Source organism: Synchiropus splendidus, chromosome 1 (genome assembly GCF_027744825.2).
Source record: "Synchiropus splendidus isolate RoL2022-P1 chromosome 1, RoL_Sspl_1.0, whole genome shotgun sequence".
Taxonomy (NCBI): Eukaryota; Metazoa; Chordata; class Actinopteri; order Syngnathiformes; family Callionymidae; genus Synchiropus; species Synchiropus splendidus.
The window spans coordinates 59,989,327-60,001,473 of record NC_071334.1 but is presented as its reverse complement, the minus strand read 5'-3'; the positions used below and the strand labels follow the sequence as shown (position 1 = coordinate 60,001,473).

The following is a 12,147-nucleotide window of genomic DNA, read 5'->3' as shown; positions in this document are numbered from 1 at the left end:
GAAATTCCGGCGTTCAGCGGACTCTCTAATATGGAGTAATAACCAATAACTAACATGGAAACCTGATATGGACCATGGTCCCTGACTGTCTCGATGCAGATCATGCATCTTAATATCATGCCAGCACCACATTGGAATTCACCTTCAACGTCACCTTCTTCTGCCGCTTATCCGGGGTCGGGTCGCGGAGGCAGTATTCGGAGCAGGGAAGCCCAAACTTCCCGGTCCGCACAAACCTCCTCCAGCTCCTCCCGGGGGATCCCGAGGCATTCCCAGGCCAGACCGGAGACATCATCTCTCCAGCGAGTCCTGGGTCTTCCCCAGGGTCTCCTCCTGGTAGGACATGCCCGGAACACCTCCCCAGGGAGGCGTCCAGGGGGCATCAGATGCCCGAGAAACCTCGGCTGGTTCCTCTGGATGTGGAGGAGCAGCGGCTCCACCCCGAGCTCCTCCCGGATGACCGAACTCCTCACCCTATCTCTAAGGGTGCGCCCAGCCACCCTGCCGAGGAAACTCATCTCAGCCACTTGTATCCGCGATCTCATCCTTTCGGTCATTACCCAAAGCTCGTGACCATTGGTGAGGGTGGGAACGTAGATCGATCGGTAAATCGAGAGCTTCATCTTGTGACTCAGCTCCCTCTTCACCACAACGGTCCGATACAGCGACCGCATCACTGCTGCCGCTGCACCAACCCGTCTATCAATCTCACACTCCCCTTTTCCCTCACTCAAGAACAAGACCCCGAGATACTTAAACTCCACCACTTGGGGCAAGAACTCTCCACCGACCTGGAGAGAGCAAACCACCTTATTCTGGGCGAGAACCATTTACATCGGAATTTTAATCCTTAAAATGAACAGCCCATTAAGCTGCCTCTCAGATTTATTAGCTGGTTCACATATGGTGACATGTGATTGCAAAAGTCATGTGGAGTCACGGATAGTTGCGTCCCATATGTCCTCCTGGACTGTATCATGCAACAGTATATAAGTGTTGATGAACAGCCACTTCAAAGGTCGTGTTTGTGAAAGTTGCTGGGCAAATGCCACACTCTGCTTTTTCATTTTTGGTGCCGTACGGACAAACTCTTACAATATACAAACTGAATTATTGCTACTCTACTCAAAGGGCTCCTTTCTCTGTATATATCTCTATTTGAGGTCAAATGGGAGCCGTGTACTGTTAGTGGCAAACAGGTCACTGTTTTTCAAACCAGAAACTAAAGAATAGTCTCAGCAAAGACTTAAGTTTGTTCCATTTATTTTCCGCATTTATACTGTACCCTCCTACGCTGAGAAACTAACAGTATCTGGCTTCACACAACTTTTCTAGATGACTTTATAACACTGTCTTACAAGCCATCAGCCTCTAAACCCGTCTGTAATCCCTCTCTGGTGTCCATGTGCTTCACCGGTGACCCAGCAAATGTGATACAACTAAATTGCTGCCCAGGTGCCAGCGTGCTCCTGAATGAACTTGTGTCCAAAATCACAGCAGAGCACAGCTGAGACTGTTTGCACCCATGCATTATTGATTCGCCAAATTTGAATTTAGTTTGAGTTGAATAGAAAGGATGCTGACATGTGCTGCGGGTATAACAATAGGAGACTCTGTCCCAGGATTATTAGATTCTATATCTAAAAGCATAGTGTTGTGTTGTGTTTGAGGCTGCTTGCTCCATGAAATACTGCCAATAGAGTTATTATCTCTGCCAAGGAGGTCATGTGATCATTTGTCTGTCTGAAGTCTATTATCACGGGAAATATGGTGAAAAGTCGACCATGTTCCTCTGTTCTCCCCCCATGAGTGAAGCCATCAGAATGTAATTTTGTCCAACTAGATGGCAACTTTCTTTTTTCCCTCTGCTCACAACCTCTGTAGACAGTCACACAGAATGTACCACAACCCGGATTATCCCTGTTAACGTTGAAGCATAATGCTTTGGGTAGAATCTGGCCCCTGCTTGCTGGCAGTGGGAGCAAGTGTCCACATCTGGACAGGAAACAGGCCGACCTCAGCACAAATGTCTATTCAAACAGGAATGCTTCATTGAGTGGGGTAAGTTGTGTTATTTTGATTGTGTAATGCAAATGTCAACATGCAGTTCATTTTGCAAAACTGAACCGACGCTTTCTTATTCTTTAGAATTACACATTTAAATCCTGGCTGGTTATCTTCAAGACCATACAGCAAGACTAGCGTCTTCAGTGTTATTTGAGGACCATGAGCTCAATTGAGTGTGCCAGATGTTTTGGATCATCAGTCAATTGTAAGTTTCCAAATGTGAGCGCTGATGATATAAATCATAATCTCACTCTGCAGCTGACTTTGGCTTTGGCTATTTATGACTCCATACATATCATTGCACATGAACACATGTAGCACACATCAATTTGTGATATTTTTCCTTCTTAATTGCCTTTTTTCAAGACTGCATGCCTCATTTAGAATCATGTTATCTTGTTTTTTTTAACTGAATGTCTGTAATTCCCATACAGTCAATTGCCTGCATTGATAAGAGTCATGAGGCATTTGATGGATCCTGATCTGATGCTGCGAACCAAGTGAAACCAATAGGAGTTGAGCTATATTAAAGCGACACCTAGTGGTGATATTGGGAATAACTCGTAGAAACGACTTTATTAAGTCCCACAGTGGGGACATTCAGCATTATTAGTTTTAGTAGCAGGTTATGCTGCTACTGGAAGTTTTACATCTATTTTATAATATTATATATATATATATATATATATATATATATATATATATATATATATATATATATATATAGATAGATAGATAGATAGATAGATAGATAGATTAGTGCTGTCATTTTAACGCGTTAATTCGATTAATTACGCAGCAATTTAACACGTTAAAAATGTAACACAATTAATTGAGTATCAACGGTTCTTCATTTTGCCTCATTTAGAGGCATATTCATTTCTTTATTGCTATATTGAGCTTAAGTGCCTATTTGAGGCAACCTTATTTTATTTCAGAATTTTATGTATTTAACTGAATCGCTGTATTTGTATTACTTTTTTGAAGACAGCGTTGTTTTATTTATTTAACTGTATTGCTGTATTTGTTTTACATTTTTTAAGACAGGTTTATTTTATTTATTTCACTGTATTGCTGTATTTGTTTTACACTTTTGAATAATGCACCTGAGCCTAACTGGTTTGTGGATGTGGTTGACCTTTACTTTTGGATTTCATTTATGAAGCACAGTTCACCAATAAAAAAAATGGATTTCAAATCTTCTCTTCTTACTGTATTCAATTGATTAGTCATGCACTACAAGTTGTATTTTACTTGACGTCTTCATTGAAATAACTTTGCTGTAATGAAACAAAAGAAGCATTTTAAACCCTCACTAAACACTCAAATGGGGGTCGATTCTAACTTTTCATTGAACATTCATCACCTGTTTCTAGGTGTGGTCAGTTGGAACAACGAGAGGAACCAGCTCTAATAAAAGTAAAGCCGCAGCTAACGATATTTTGAAAACATTGTATGCGTTTGTTTTTGAGCAAACAAAGAAAGAAGCGGAAGTCGCGGTGGAGCCTCTGTGCCAACCGTTACGCGCATGCGCGGTAGTGCTGGTCTGTCGGACAGGTGAGATTGTCACAGTCCGCGAGCTGCAGGTATCAACGGATGTTAGCTTGGTGGAACAAAGGAAAACGGTGATATTTTGAACATTTTAAGGAGGAATCTGGTTCCGCAGCGTCGTCAAAAACTCAAACAGAACCACAAACATCCCCTGTTGTGCTTTTATTGTAACCGGAAGACGGACGTGCGTTTGAAATAGTATCGCGACAGGTGTGTTTTTGAACGATTGTTTGTCTACAACATCCTTATCACAATGGCGTGGGTGATGTAGAGCGGGATCGAACATGGAGGAGTATTTTAAATCGGTAGGTGAACGACCCAGCTGTCGTCAAATGCAGAAGTCTAAGGTGTGTTTGCTTAGGTGGGGGACGTGCGGCGCCTCATCGAAACGATCTCCAGTCAGTCAGAGGAAGTGGAGAGAAGACACGCTGTCATCCTGTCTTCCACCAGCCAGAACAAAAGTAAGCTTGCCTTTGTACACACGCACACACACACACACACACACACGCAGGCTCGCACGCACGCACGCACACAGAATCAGAATCGAATTTATTGCCATGGTCAGTGGGAAGCCCACCAACTCGGAAAGTGTTTTGGAATAATGTGCTGACAGAAAATATAAAATAAAATATGAACAGCCTTTTATATATACAAAGGCTATTCACGAATTCAACAGTCTGACGGCCGAGGGGAAGAAGCTGTTCCTGTGACGGGAGGTTCTGGTCTGGATGGACCGTAGCCTCCTGCCAGAGGGCAGAGGAACAAACAGTCCATGACCAGGATGAGAAGGGCCGGCTCTGATTCGACCTGCACGTCTCTGGGTCCTGGACAGTGTATTTAAAGTGGAATAAATGTTACTCTACATCTGAAAAAGTGTCACTCGCCCATCACATTCATGGTTTGTCTCCAGAGCAGAAAGACGAGCTGCAGCGGCTGAATAATGAAACAAATCGGAATGCCAATGCAGTCAGGGCCAAGTTAAAAGGTTGGTTTTCAATGTGCCTTGCTCTCTCTGCACTCTTGCTTTATTTATGACGGTTAAGGTTCATTGAGGTTTGGTGCTGCAACACTTTGTAGTCTGGCATTGAATTTGTTTTGCAAATTAGTGGCAGCAGTCTATGTATAGAACAAAAGGAAAGATTCCATAATGTCGTCCAAGAACTGACAACATTATGGGGCAGCATGGACTTGATCTGCTCTGTGCTTGCCTTCTCAGAAATGCAAGACAAACCACTGGCAGGAGGTCACAACCACACTGAGTCAGTTATTCAGCGGATTCAAAGTAACCAGGTCTGGGATCAAAGCCAGGTGCACATTGTGTGAATGTTTATGAAATCAACTTATCTGAATTCCTGCTGAACAGCACTCCCACCTGACGCGATGGTTTTCCGATGTCATGAGGAACTACCATAAAGCACAGATCGACTTCAGAGATAAATGCAAGGCACAAATTCAGAGGCAGCTGGAGATTGGTAAGTCTCAAAGATGAGGGATAATATCAACTTTGCTTCCCCAGCACTTGCGTTGCTGAGGAGTAACTCTTTCAGGAGTGACTTCTTGATGTGTTGATGCTTTTTTCTGTCACAAATCAGTTCAAGCAAACACATTTTTTGCCACTCAAATGAGCCACAGAAGTCGGCCTGCGTAAAAGTTGATCATGTTTTTATGTGTTAATTCAAGTGTGGTCCATGTGTCTCTCTATCACTGTCAGAAGCCGGCTTATATACTTTGTTTCTTTATGTTCTTAGTTTATTTGTTAAAAGCAAATGTGTGTTTTAGGGCAGCACACGGTGCTGGCTTAGGTTTTAAATATTTTATAGATACTGTTTGAGTTTGTCGTCTGGCGAGGTTTTGTGGAAGTGTGGCTGGAAAATTGAGATGCACAGTTGTTTAACAACGCTACTTGTGAAGATGACATTCAGTTGTGTTGGCAATTGCTGATAAATTCATTCCGGTTTGTTCTGCCAGCTGGCATGTTTTTTTCATTATTTATGTCAGCAAAACACTGATGATAAATCACGGTAACTGTATTTTTAGTATTGTTCTTCAACAGTTGCTTGCATTTGTCTGTTTATTCCAGTGGAGAAAGTGACAACGGATGAGGAGTTGGAGGAAATGCTCAACTGTGAGAAACTCTCCATCTTTATAGCTGACGTGAGTAGATCCTTCCATGCTCTCTTGGAGCTCCTTCACACGAACACAGTTCAGGTTCTTGAACCGGTGTTGTTTGAGACTCTCAGAACCTCAGTGCATTCTATGCAGCCTTCCCAGGTTCAGACTCGCAGAGCCGAAGTGGAAGGGCTCTAAAAAGTGACTCAGTTTAACAATGGCAAGTAACAAAGCAATTTACTATTTTATAACAACCAAAAAGATCCTAATGAAACATATATATGCACCCGCCTATCCTATGCAAGACCGTCACATCATCTACTCTCTTCTCATTTGTAAACTGAGAGTATGATACAGCCACTGATGATGTCACGGTTCACAAATCCAAACCAACTTTTCAGGCTACAGACCACTTCTTTTCTCGGTCCGAGTACGACAGCACGGTTCAAAATTGCGGGAACTGTGTGGAAGGTCACTTATTGTGTCTCTCTGAAAACATGCGTTGCCTTTTATTGAGAAGAGAAGTGACAGACTTGAGTATAAAGTAAGTGCTTCTGTATTCATTAGATCAACTCGGACGCTCACACTTGTCGTCAGGCTCTGAGTGAGATTGAGTCGCGGCACCTGGACATCATCAGTTTGGAGTCCAGCATCAGGGAGCTGCACGAGGTATTTGCAGATACAGCCATGTTGCTGGAGAGTCAGGTGAGTGGCAGAAGCTCTCTAACACCTGAATCAACAAATGAAAATAACATTTAAAATTGACTATGCTTCGGTTTACAATGTATTTTTTTCCTCATGGCTTGGTCAGATGACACAATATCAGCCCGATTTTTGCCCCAAATGTGTCGTGATCGGCACATTTACATCATCTGATCACATTTAGAACAGCCACACGTGACAGTGACGGGGAGAGAGTCTTGTACTGACTTATTGACTTCCTGACCTGCCATTTGTTGATTGAGACCTTCATAACAAGATGAAACGCTGAACAAATTCACTTTCAATCGTGTTGTCTATGGACAGTGACTGGAAACTGTCATCGGCATTGAGTAAATCCAACACTCTTCCAGAGTCACTGTCATTACTTTAAAATCAATTGAGAGTTTAATGCATTAAAAATGTGATCAGTTTGGTAGACACTGTTGTGACACAAAGGACATTCTAAATCATAAACAACAATCGCGAACATGATAAAGATTATGTCATCTGACCAAGCCATTAGATGAACAACAAGGGCAAAGCGTTAAATGTCAATCCTCAAATTATAATGCTCGTATATTTGGGATTGCACTGATGGAGCTGAATGTTTGATGGAGCTCATCATGTGATGTACAAAAAAAGAACCCCAGAGTCAAAAGGTTAATCCATTGTGCTTCATAAAACAGGGATGATAAAGTGGCAACAAAAAGTGCTGGTCGTTTAAAAGCCAGACTTGTCCGAGGTCTAATGATGAATTTGCTGCGGTGGATTTGTCCTCACGGGTGACCGCGTTTATTGAGAGTTTACATCAACAGCTGCTTCACATGAACAAGGGTTGCCGTGCTCAATGTGACTTCTACTACAGCATCCGTTTCTAATGTCTGTAATCCCTCATAACAATGGAGCGGACAGTAGCTGCTGGGCAACGTGCTCACTCAAAAGACTCTCTAATTCCTATTGATTTTTATATATTGGAGGGTGTTGGGGTCAGGGATATTGAAGAATATATGTTTTTAAGTACAAATGTAACAGATGTACATATAAATCTTAGTGTCTAGACTAAAATAAATAAGGTAAATATTATTATATTGTTATTTTTAGAAGGAACATGAAACAAAAACAGTGAGACATAATGTCAATACTAATCATATACAAGAAGATTAATTCAAAATATTATGTTATTACAACAATTAAAAAATGGCAGACTCTAGAATTCAAAAATCCTTCGCAGATTGTGACGATGATCAATGTGCTGTTTCACCCACCAGGGGGAGCTCATCAACAGCATAGAGAAGAACGTCATGAGCGCTGCTGAGTATGTGGATCAGTCCAAATCAGAAACCCAAAAGGCTGTGGACTACAAGAAAAACCGATACAAAATAGCCTCCATGCCTAACTTTTTAAAGTCTTTCAGGAAACCAACTGTTGTTAAAGCTCCGGAAGAGCAATTGACTGCAGACTTGAACCATAACCAGGCGTCTCAGGCTTCTGACAAGTGAGATTCAAGACATCGATGGAGACATTTGTGGTTTTAAAAGTTGCTTTTTATACACACCATGTGACAGGCAACACATTGCAAGACCAGAGGTATTTTATAGCTCTGATGTGACTGGTGTATATTATCAATGTCAAGTCTGAGTGTGAACATTTTCTTCTTTGAGCCAATCAGATCGTACTGTATTTTAAATACTTAAAATTATCTGAATAAACCTCTGTCCAAAAAATGCTCTATTTTGATTCTACAAAACCTGTTTGATGAAGACAGAGAAATTATGTCTTCTTCACTGAAGCCGCCCACCGTCATGGTCAAGCATGTCCAAACATTCCTCGCTGTTATGCTGTTGTAAACAGCTTTCTACATGTGTATAATAAGATTATGTATTATTGCTACAAGTCATTTGCAATGCATGCGACGTTTCCCTCATTGTCCAGAGGGTGGCGCCTCTTCTCCACATTTCTTCCTACTCCCTTCAGCTTGGAGTTTTTCATTCTTTAATCAATGTAAAATGTCATTTCCATGTGGTTTTAATTTCAAACTTATAACTATACTACCTTTGATGGGCATTTCTTTTTCCACGGCTGGTGCCTGTTAGTCACAAAATGCTGGGTTAATATGATGGTGTTTGTGGATGGACGTTGTTCTTATATCCCAGTGGATAAAATCCCCTAAAGCTCAAGTGCAGTTTTATTTTTACATCTGGAGCTCAGAGTAGATTTTAAAAATAAATAGACCCCTGCAAAAACTCTTCATGAAAATATGTGGTGGTTCAAAACATGGTATTAATAGATTCACTACTCATTCTGAGTCTTTGGCCTTTTTGACCAATTGTTTTAGTGAAACCTGACATTCTTTTTACAATAAGAGTGCCACCTTTGGAGCTCTGAAAATGATGACACTGTTTCATGAAGCTTCATCTACCAATCATTTCAAATTATTGCACTTGCTGTTGGCACTGCTATGAAGACCCAATGACGCCGCTCAATGTCAATAGGAACAGAACCCTTATAACCATGAGCACATATGCTGTGTAGCTCCATGTTCACTTCAACACCTTACAAACAATGTTTGTCAGTTGGTTTATTCAGAGTCTCTGTTGGGTGATGTTGCTCTTTGCTCCCCTTCTTTCCTTCTGGACTCACAGCTTGTGGGTGAGAATGAATGCTGACCAGAAAATATATTTTTGCTTCTGGTGGTTATTTCAGAGCCTCCAAAGTCTGTTTGTGAGAGGCTTCGTCTTCTGCATATCCCAAAATTACTTTCTGAAACTCATTCATTTCAGTGAAGATCATGGCTTGTTCTCTGCTTTCCTGCTAGAAATATCTTACCTTTGAAGGGGCTCACTCCTGAGTGGTGCTGTTGGTCGGCTCACTTCCAGAGCAGGGATGATGGGTGGAAATCCTATCGCATATTTCAATGAGTGAAATGCCCCTCAAACAGACTCCCTGCTCCGAAATGTTTTCGAAACCTTAGTTTTGATTGAATCTTGGTTTATTTATCTAGTTCAGATCATGAGCTGCCACTATACTCCAAATATATTCATCCCATGGCTTAGAAAGAATGAACGCAGGAAGCAGGGGTCCTATAAATGGGACGTTATCCTGAGAGATGCACTTTGAAGACCAAATTAGAACTTTCAGTGATATATATTTTCACGTCCACTATCTTGCTGACGGGTGCAAGGAGCTATTATTTTTTAAAAAGGCGTTACAATGACAATGCTGCCTTCTGCAGCCACCCAGACAGACTGACTCTCTTTTCAGCGCGATGGGACAGTTGCCAGGATGAACTCACTGACTCATCTCCGTGACTCTGCACTTATCTGCTTCCTCACCGTCTCCTGGATAAGATTTCGCAGCATCACGTTGTGTTGCTCCGAGCACAGATATTTTTTCCGCTTTGTTTTTCTGTGTTTGAAACAGACTTACTGGACATGGTTTAAATAAAAACATTTATTGGTTGTGGCCTTATATTTGTGTCTGCTCTGACTCTCACTTGTGGTGATAGCTGAAGAATATTCCCAGTTTTGGCTTTCTGCTCAGCTGCTTGTCATTTGAGCAGAAGGCCACTTCGCACAGAATGGCATGTTTCCAAGAGGAGCCATTACATTTTCCACAAATGGAATGGACTGCAAGGACAGACGGAAGGAGGGACAGTCTCTTGTGTTTTTTCACTTCTTTGCTTTGCCCTGGGCAGCAACAGCCTCCATGGCTTTCTTCACCGTTTCCTCGTCTCCCAGGAAGGACATGGGTTTGACCGGCTTCAGGTCTGCATCCAGCTCATAGACAATAGGGATTCCAGTGGGTAGGTTCAGCTCCATAATGGCAGCGTCAGACATACCTGGAAAGACACACATGATTTAAGTGCATTGGCAGAAGTATAATGACAACTGCAAGGAGCCATTTAACAGACTGAAATTAGCATTGCCTCATGTATTACTCCATTATTATGCCCTTGGTGGCAGACATTCTACCCTCCGGTTAGTTAACTGTCTCACATCCTTGGAAACCTTTACAAGAAAGGTCATGACTGTAATAGGAGCCCAACTCGTGACCCACTGTCCCTGAGCTCCACTGCAACTGTCCACTTCAGCTATTTATACCCACTGTAAGGCATAACTCTGTGGGCAAGCATGCATGCATACACGGAGGGATGGAAGTGGAGGGTTAGATGTTCCCAACCAGACCTCCAAAATTCTCATATTTTATGAAGGCCTGCAATATCTTCCTCGATTGCCTCCTCTACATTTAAAATGTAGTCGTGGATCTAAAGCGATCTGCCAATGGTCAAAGCCAATGCAACCCCCCATGCCTTCAGTTTGATAGTCCACTGGTATCTACAAATCCATCCATCATTTTTTTCCCCGTCGCCCCCTTCATGTGTGCTGGCTGCCACTCACCTTCCAAGTGCTTAACAATGCCCCGGAGACTGTTGCCATGCGCGGCAATGATGACGTTCTTCCCAGCTTTGATTTCAGGAGCGATAACATCATTCCAGAAGGGCAAGGCACGAGCGATAGTGTCCTTCAGAGACTCGCACGTGGGAAGCTCACCTGGCTTCAGGTTCTTATAGCGCCGAGACTGAAAGCAGGGAATTTAAATGTCGCGACTGTATAAAGTTATACTTGAAATTTATCGGTGTTACGTTACCTCGCTGATGATTTTGTGGTACGGGTGGTCCTTGTCCATGGGAGGAGGGGGGATGTCGAAGGACCGACGCCAGATCTTCACCTGCTCCTCGCCGTGCTTTTCAGCCGTCTCAGCCTTGTTGAGGCCAGTCAGGCCTCCGTAGTGACGCTCATTCAAACGCCAGGTCCGGTACACAGGCAGCCACATCTGGTCTGTGCCCTCCATGATGGTCCACAAGGTCTTGACAGCTCTTTTCAGCACAGAGGTGTAGCACACATCGAACTTATATCCAGCATCCTTGATGGCCTGAGCTCCGCGCTTGGCCTCTTCCACGCCCTTCTCGCTCAGATCGGCATCAAACCAGCCGCAGAAGCGGTTCTCCTGGTTCCATGCGCTCTCACCGTGGCGAACAATCACCAAACGATGTACGGCAGTCATGTTTCTGGTGACTATAGCCTCAGTCCTTCTCAATGGTGCACACACTCTGGCTGAGCCTCCCACTGCATTCCACTGGCTTTTTATAGACGCTGGGGAGCTCTCGGACCAGAGACGACAGGCCTCTTCAACCGTCCACCTGTGATAGGACTTCACCATGAGACTGACACGGACCCTGGCCTATGGAGCACAGCCTCTGCACTTGCCCCATGTGGAAGGTCAGGGGTCAGACAATGACCCAAAATAGCAACATGACTTTTAAATTGATATAGACGAAACAAAAGTTTAAAGATCAGACCTGGCTGCTGAGAATCACTCTGAAGAGGGAGGATTCGCCCGCCGACAAGAAGTGCAGGACTAGTAACAAGAATGACTCCTAATGTTTAGCAGTAAATATAACATTTGAGTAGTCGTTGTTGTGATGACAAAACTGGTGTCTGTCTTCACCGGTGAGCAGAAGGGTGGAATTAGCATACACTGTGTTCATGTGTTAAAATCCAGGAGTTGCATGTAGTTAAAACAAAATACAATACAAGTGTGTATTTTTCAGTGCCCAGTACTTAGTGTGTCTCACTGCTTTTGCCTTATCAAACTTAGTTTTGACTTTTGTGCTGCACTGGAATGGAGTTAGTGACAGAAAAGCATATATCTGCAAAG

At 42.9% G+C, this 12,147-nt stretch overlaps 2 protein-coding genes across 6 annotated transcripts; one reads left to right on the top strand and one right to left on the bottom strand.

Annotated features, from left to right (window-relative positions):
• Positions 1-3,624: 3,624 nt before the first annotated feature.
• On the top strand, positions 3,625-8,513 carry LOC128747025 (syntaxin-2-like). 4 transcript variants are annotated; one of them, XM_053844568.1, is made up of 9 exons: positions 3,625-3,923; positions 3,980-4,079; positions 4,529-4,603; positions 4,835-4,908; positions 4,982-5,090; positions 5,699-5,772; positions 6,295-6,396; positions 7,698-7,744; positions 7,844-8,513. In XM_053844568.1, the coding sequence occupies exons 1-9, from the start codon at positions 3,903-3,905 to the stop codon at positions 7,926-7,928; spliced, it is 687 nt and encodes a 228-aa protein (XP_053700543.1). In that variant the 5' UTR covers positions 3,625-3,902; the 3' UTR covers positions 7,929-8,513. The 4 variants fall into 4 exon arrangements, with proteins under 4 accessions (XP_053700543.1, XP_053700535.1, XP_053700526.1 ...); XM_053844560.1 differs by having other exon boundaries at positions 6,295-6,432; XM_053844551.1 differs by having other exon boundaries at positions 7,698-8,513.
• A 1,432-nt stretch (positions 8,514-9,945) lies between these two features.
• Positions 9,946-11,812, bottom strand: pgam2 (phosphoglycerate mutase 2 (muscle)). 2 transcript variants are annotated; one of them, XM_053887197.1, is made up of 4 exons: positions 11,789-11,812; positions 11,077-11,629; positions 10,827-11,007; positions 9,946-10,267 (listed from the first exon to the last, which is right to left on the bottom strand). In XM_053887197.1, the coding sequence occupies exons 2-4, from the start codon at positions 11,491-11,493 to the stop codon at positions 10,098-10,100; spliced, it is 768 nt and encodes a 255-aa protein (XP_053743172.1). In that variant the 5' UTR covers positions 11,494-11,629; positions 11,789-11,812; the 3' UTR covers positions 9,946-10,097. The 2 variants fall into 2 exon arrangements, with proteins under 2 accessions (XP_053743172.1, XP_053743162.1); XM_053887187.1 differs by lacking the exon at positions 11,789-11,812 and having other exon boundaries at positions 11,077-11,747.
• Between the last annotated feature and the right edge of the window lie 335 nt (positions 11,813-12,147).

What these genes read in the sequence shown, in the direction of transcription:
- LOC128747025 (XM_053844543.1), top strand. Translation starts at nt 3,903, where the DNA reads ATGGAGGAGTATTTTAAATCG. An exon ending in TTCCACCAGCCAGAACAAAA is followed by an intron (nt 4,080 to 4,528) that starts GTAAGCTTGCCT and finishes GTTTGTCTCCAG; the next exon opens with AGCAGAAAGACGAGCTGCAG. An exon ending in AGCGGATTCAAAGTAACCAG is followed by an intron (nt 4,909 to 4,981) that starts GTCTGGGATCAA and finishes CCTGCTGAACAG; the next exon opens with CACTCCCACCTGACGCGATG.
- pgam2 (XM_053887187.1), bottom strand. Translation starts at nt 11,649, where the DNA reads ATGGTGAAGTCCTATCACAGGTGGACGGTTGAAGAGGCCTGTCGTCTC. An exon ending in ACCACAAAATCATCAGCGAG is followed by an intron (nt 11,008 to 11,076) that starts GTAACGTAACAC and finishes CCCTGCTTTCAG; the next exon opens with TCTCGGCGCTATAAGAACCT. An exon ending in CATTGTTAAGCACTTGGAAG is followed by an intron (nt 10,268 to 10,826) that starts GTGAGTGGCAGC and finishes GTGTCTTTCCAG; the next exon opens with GTATGTCTGACGCTGCCATT.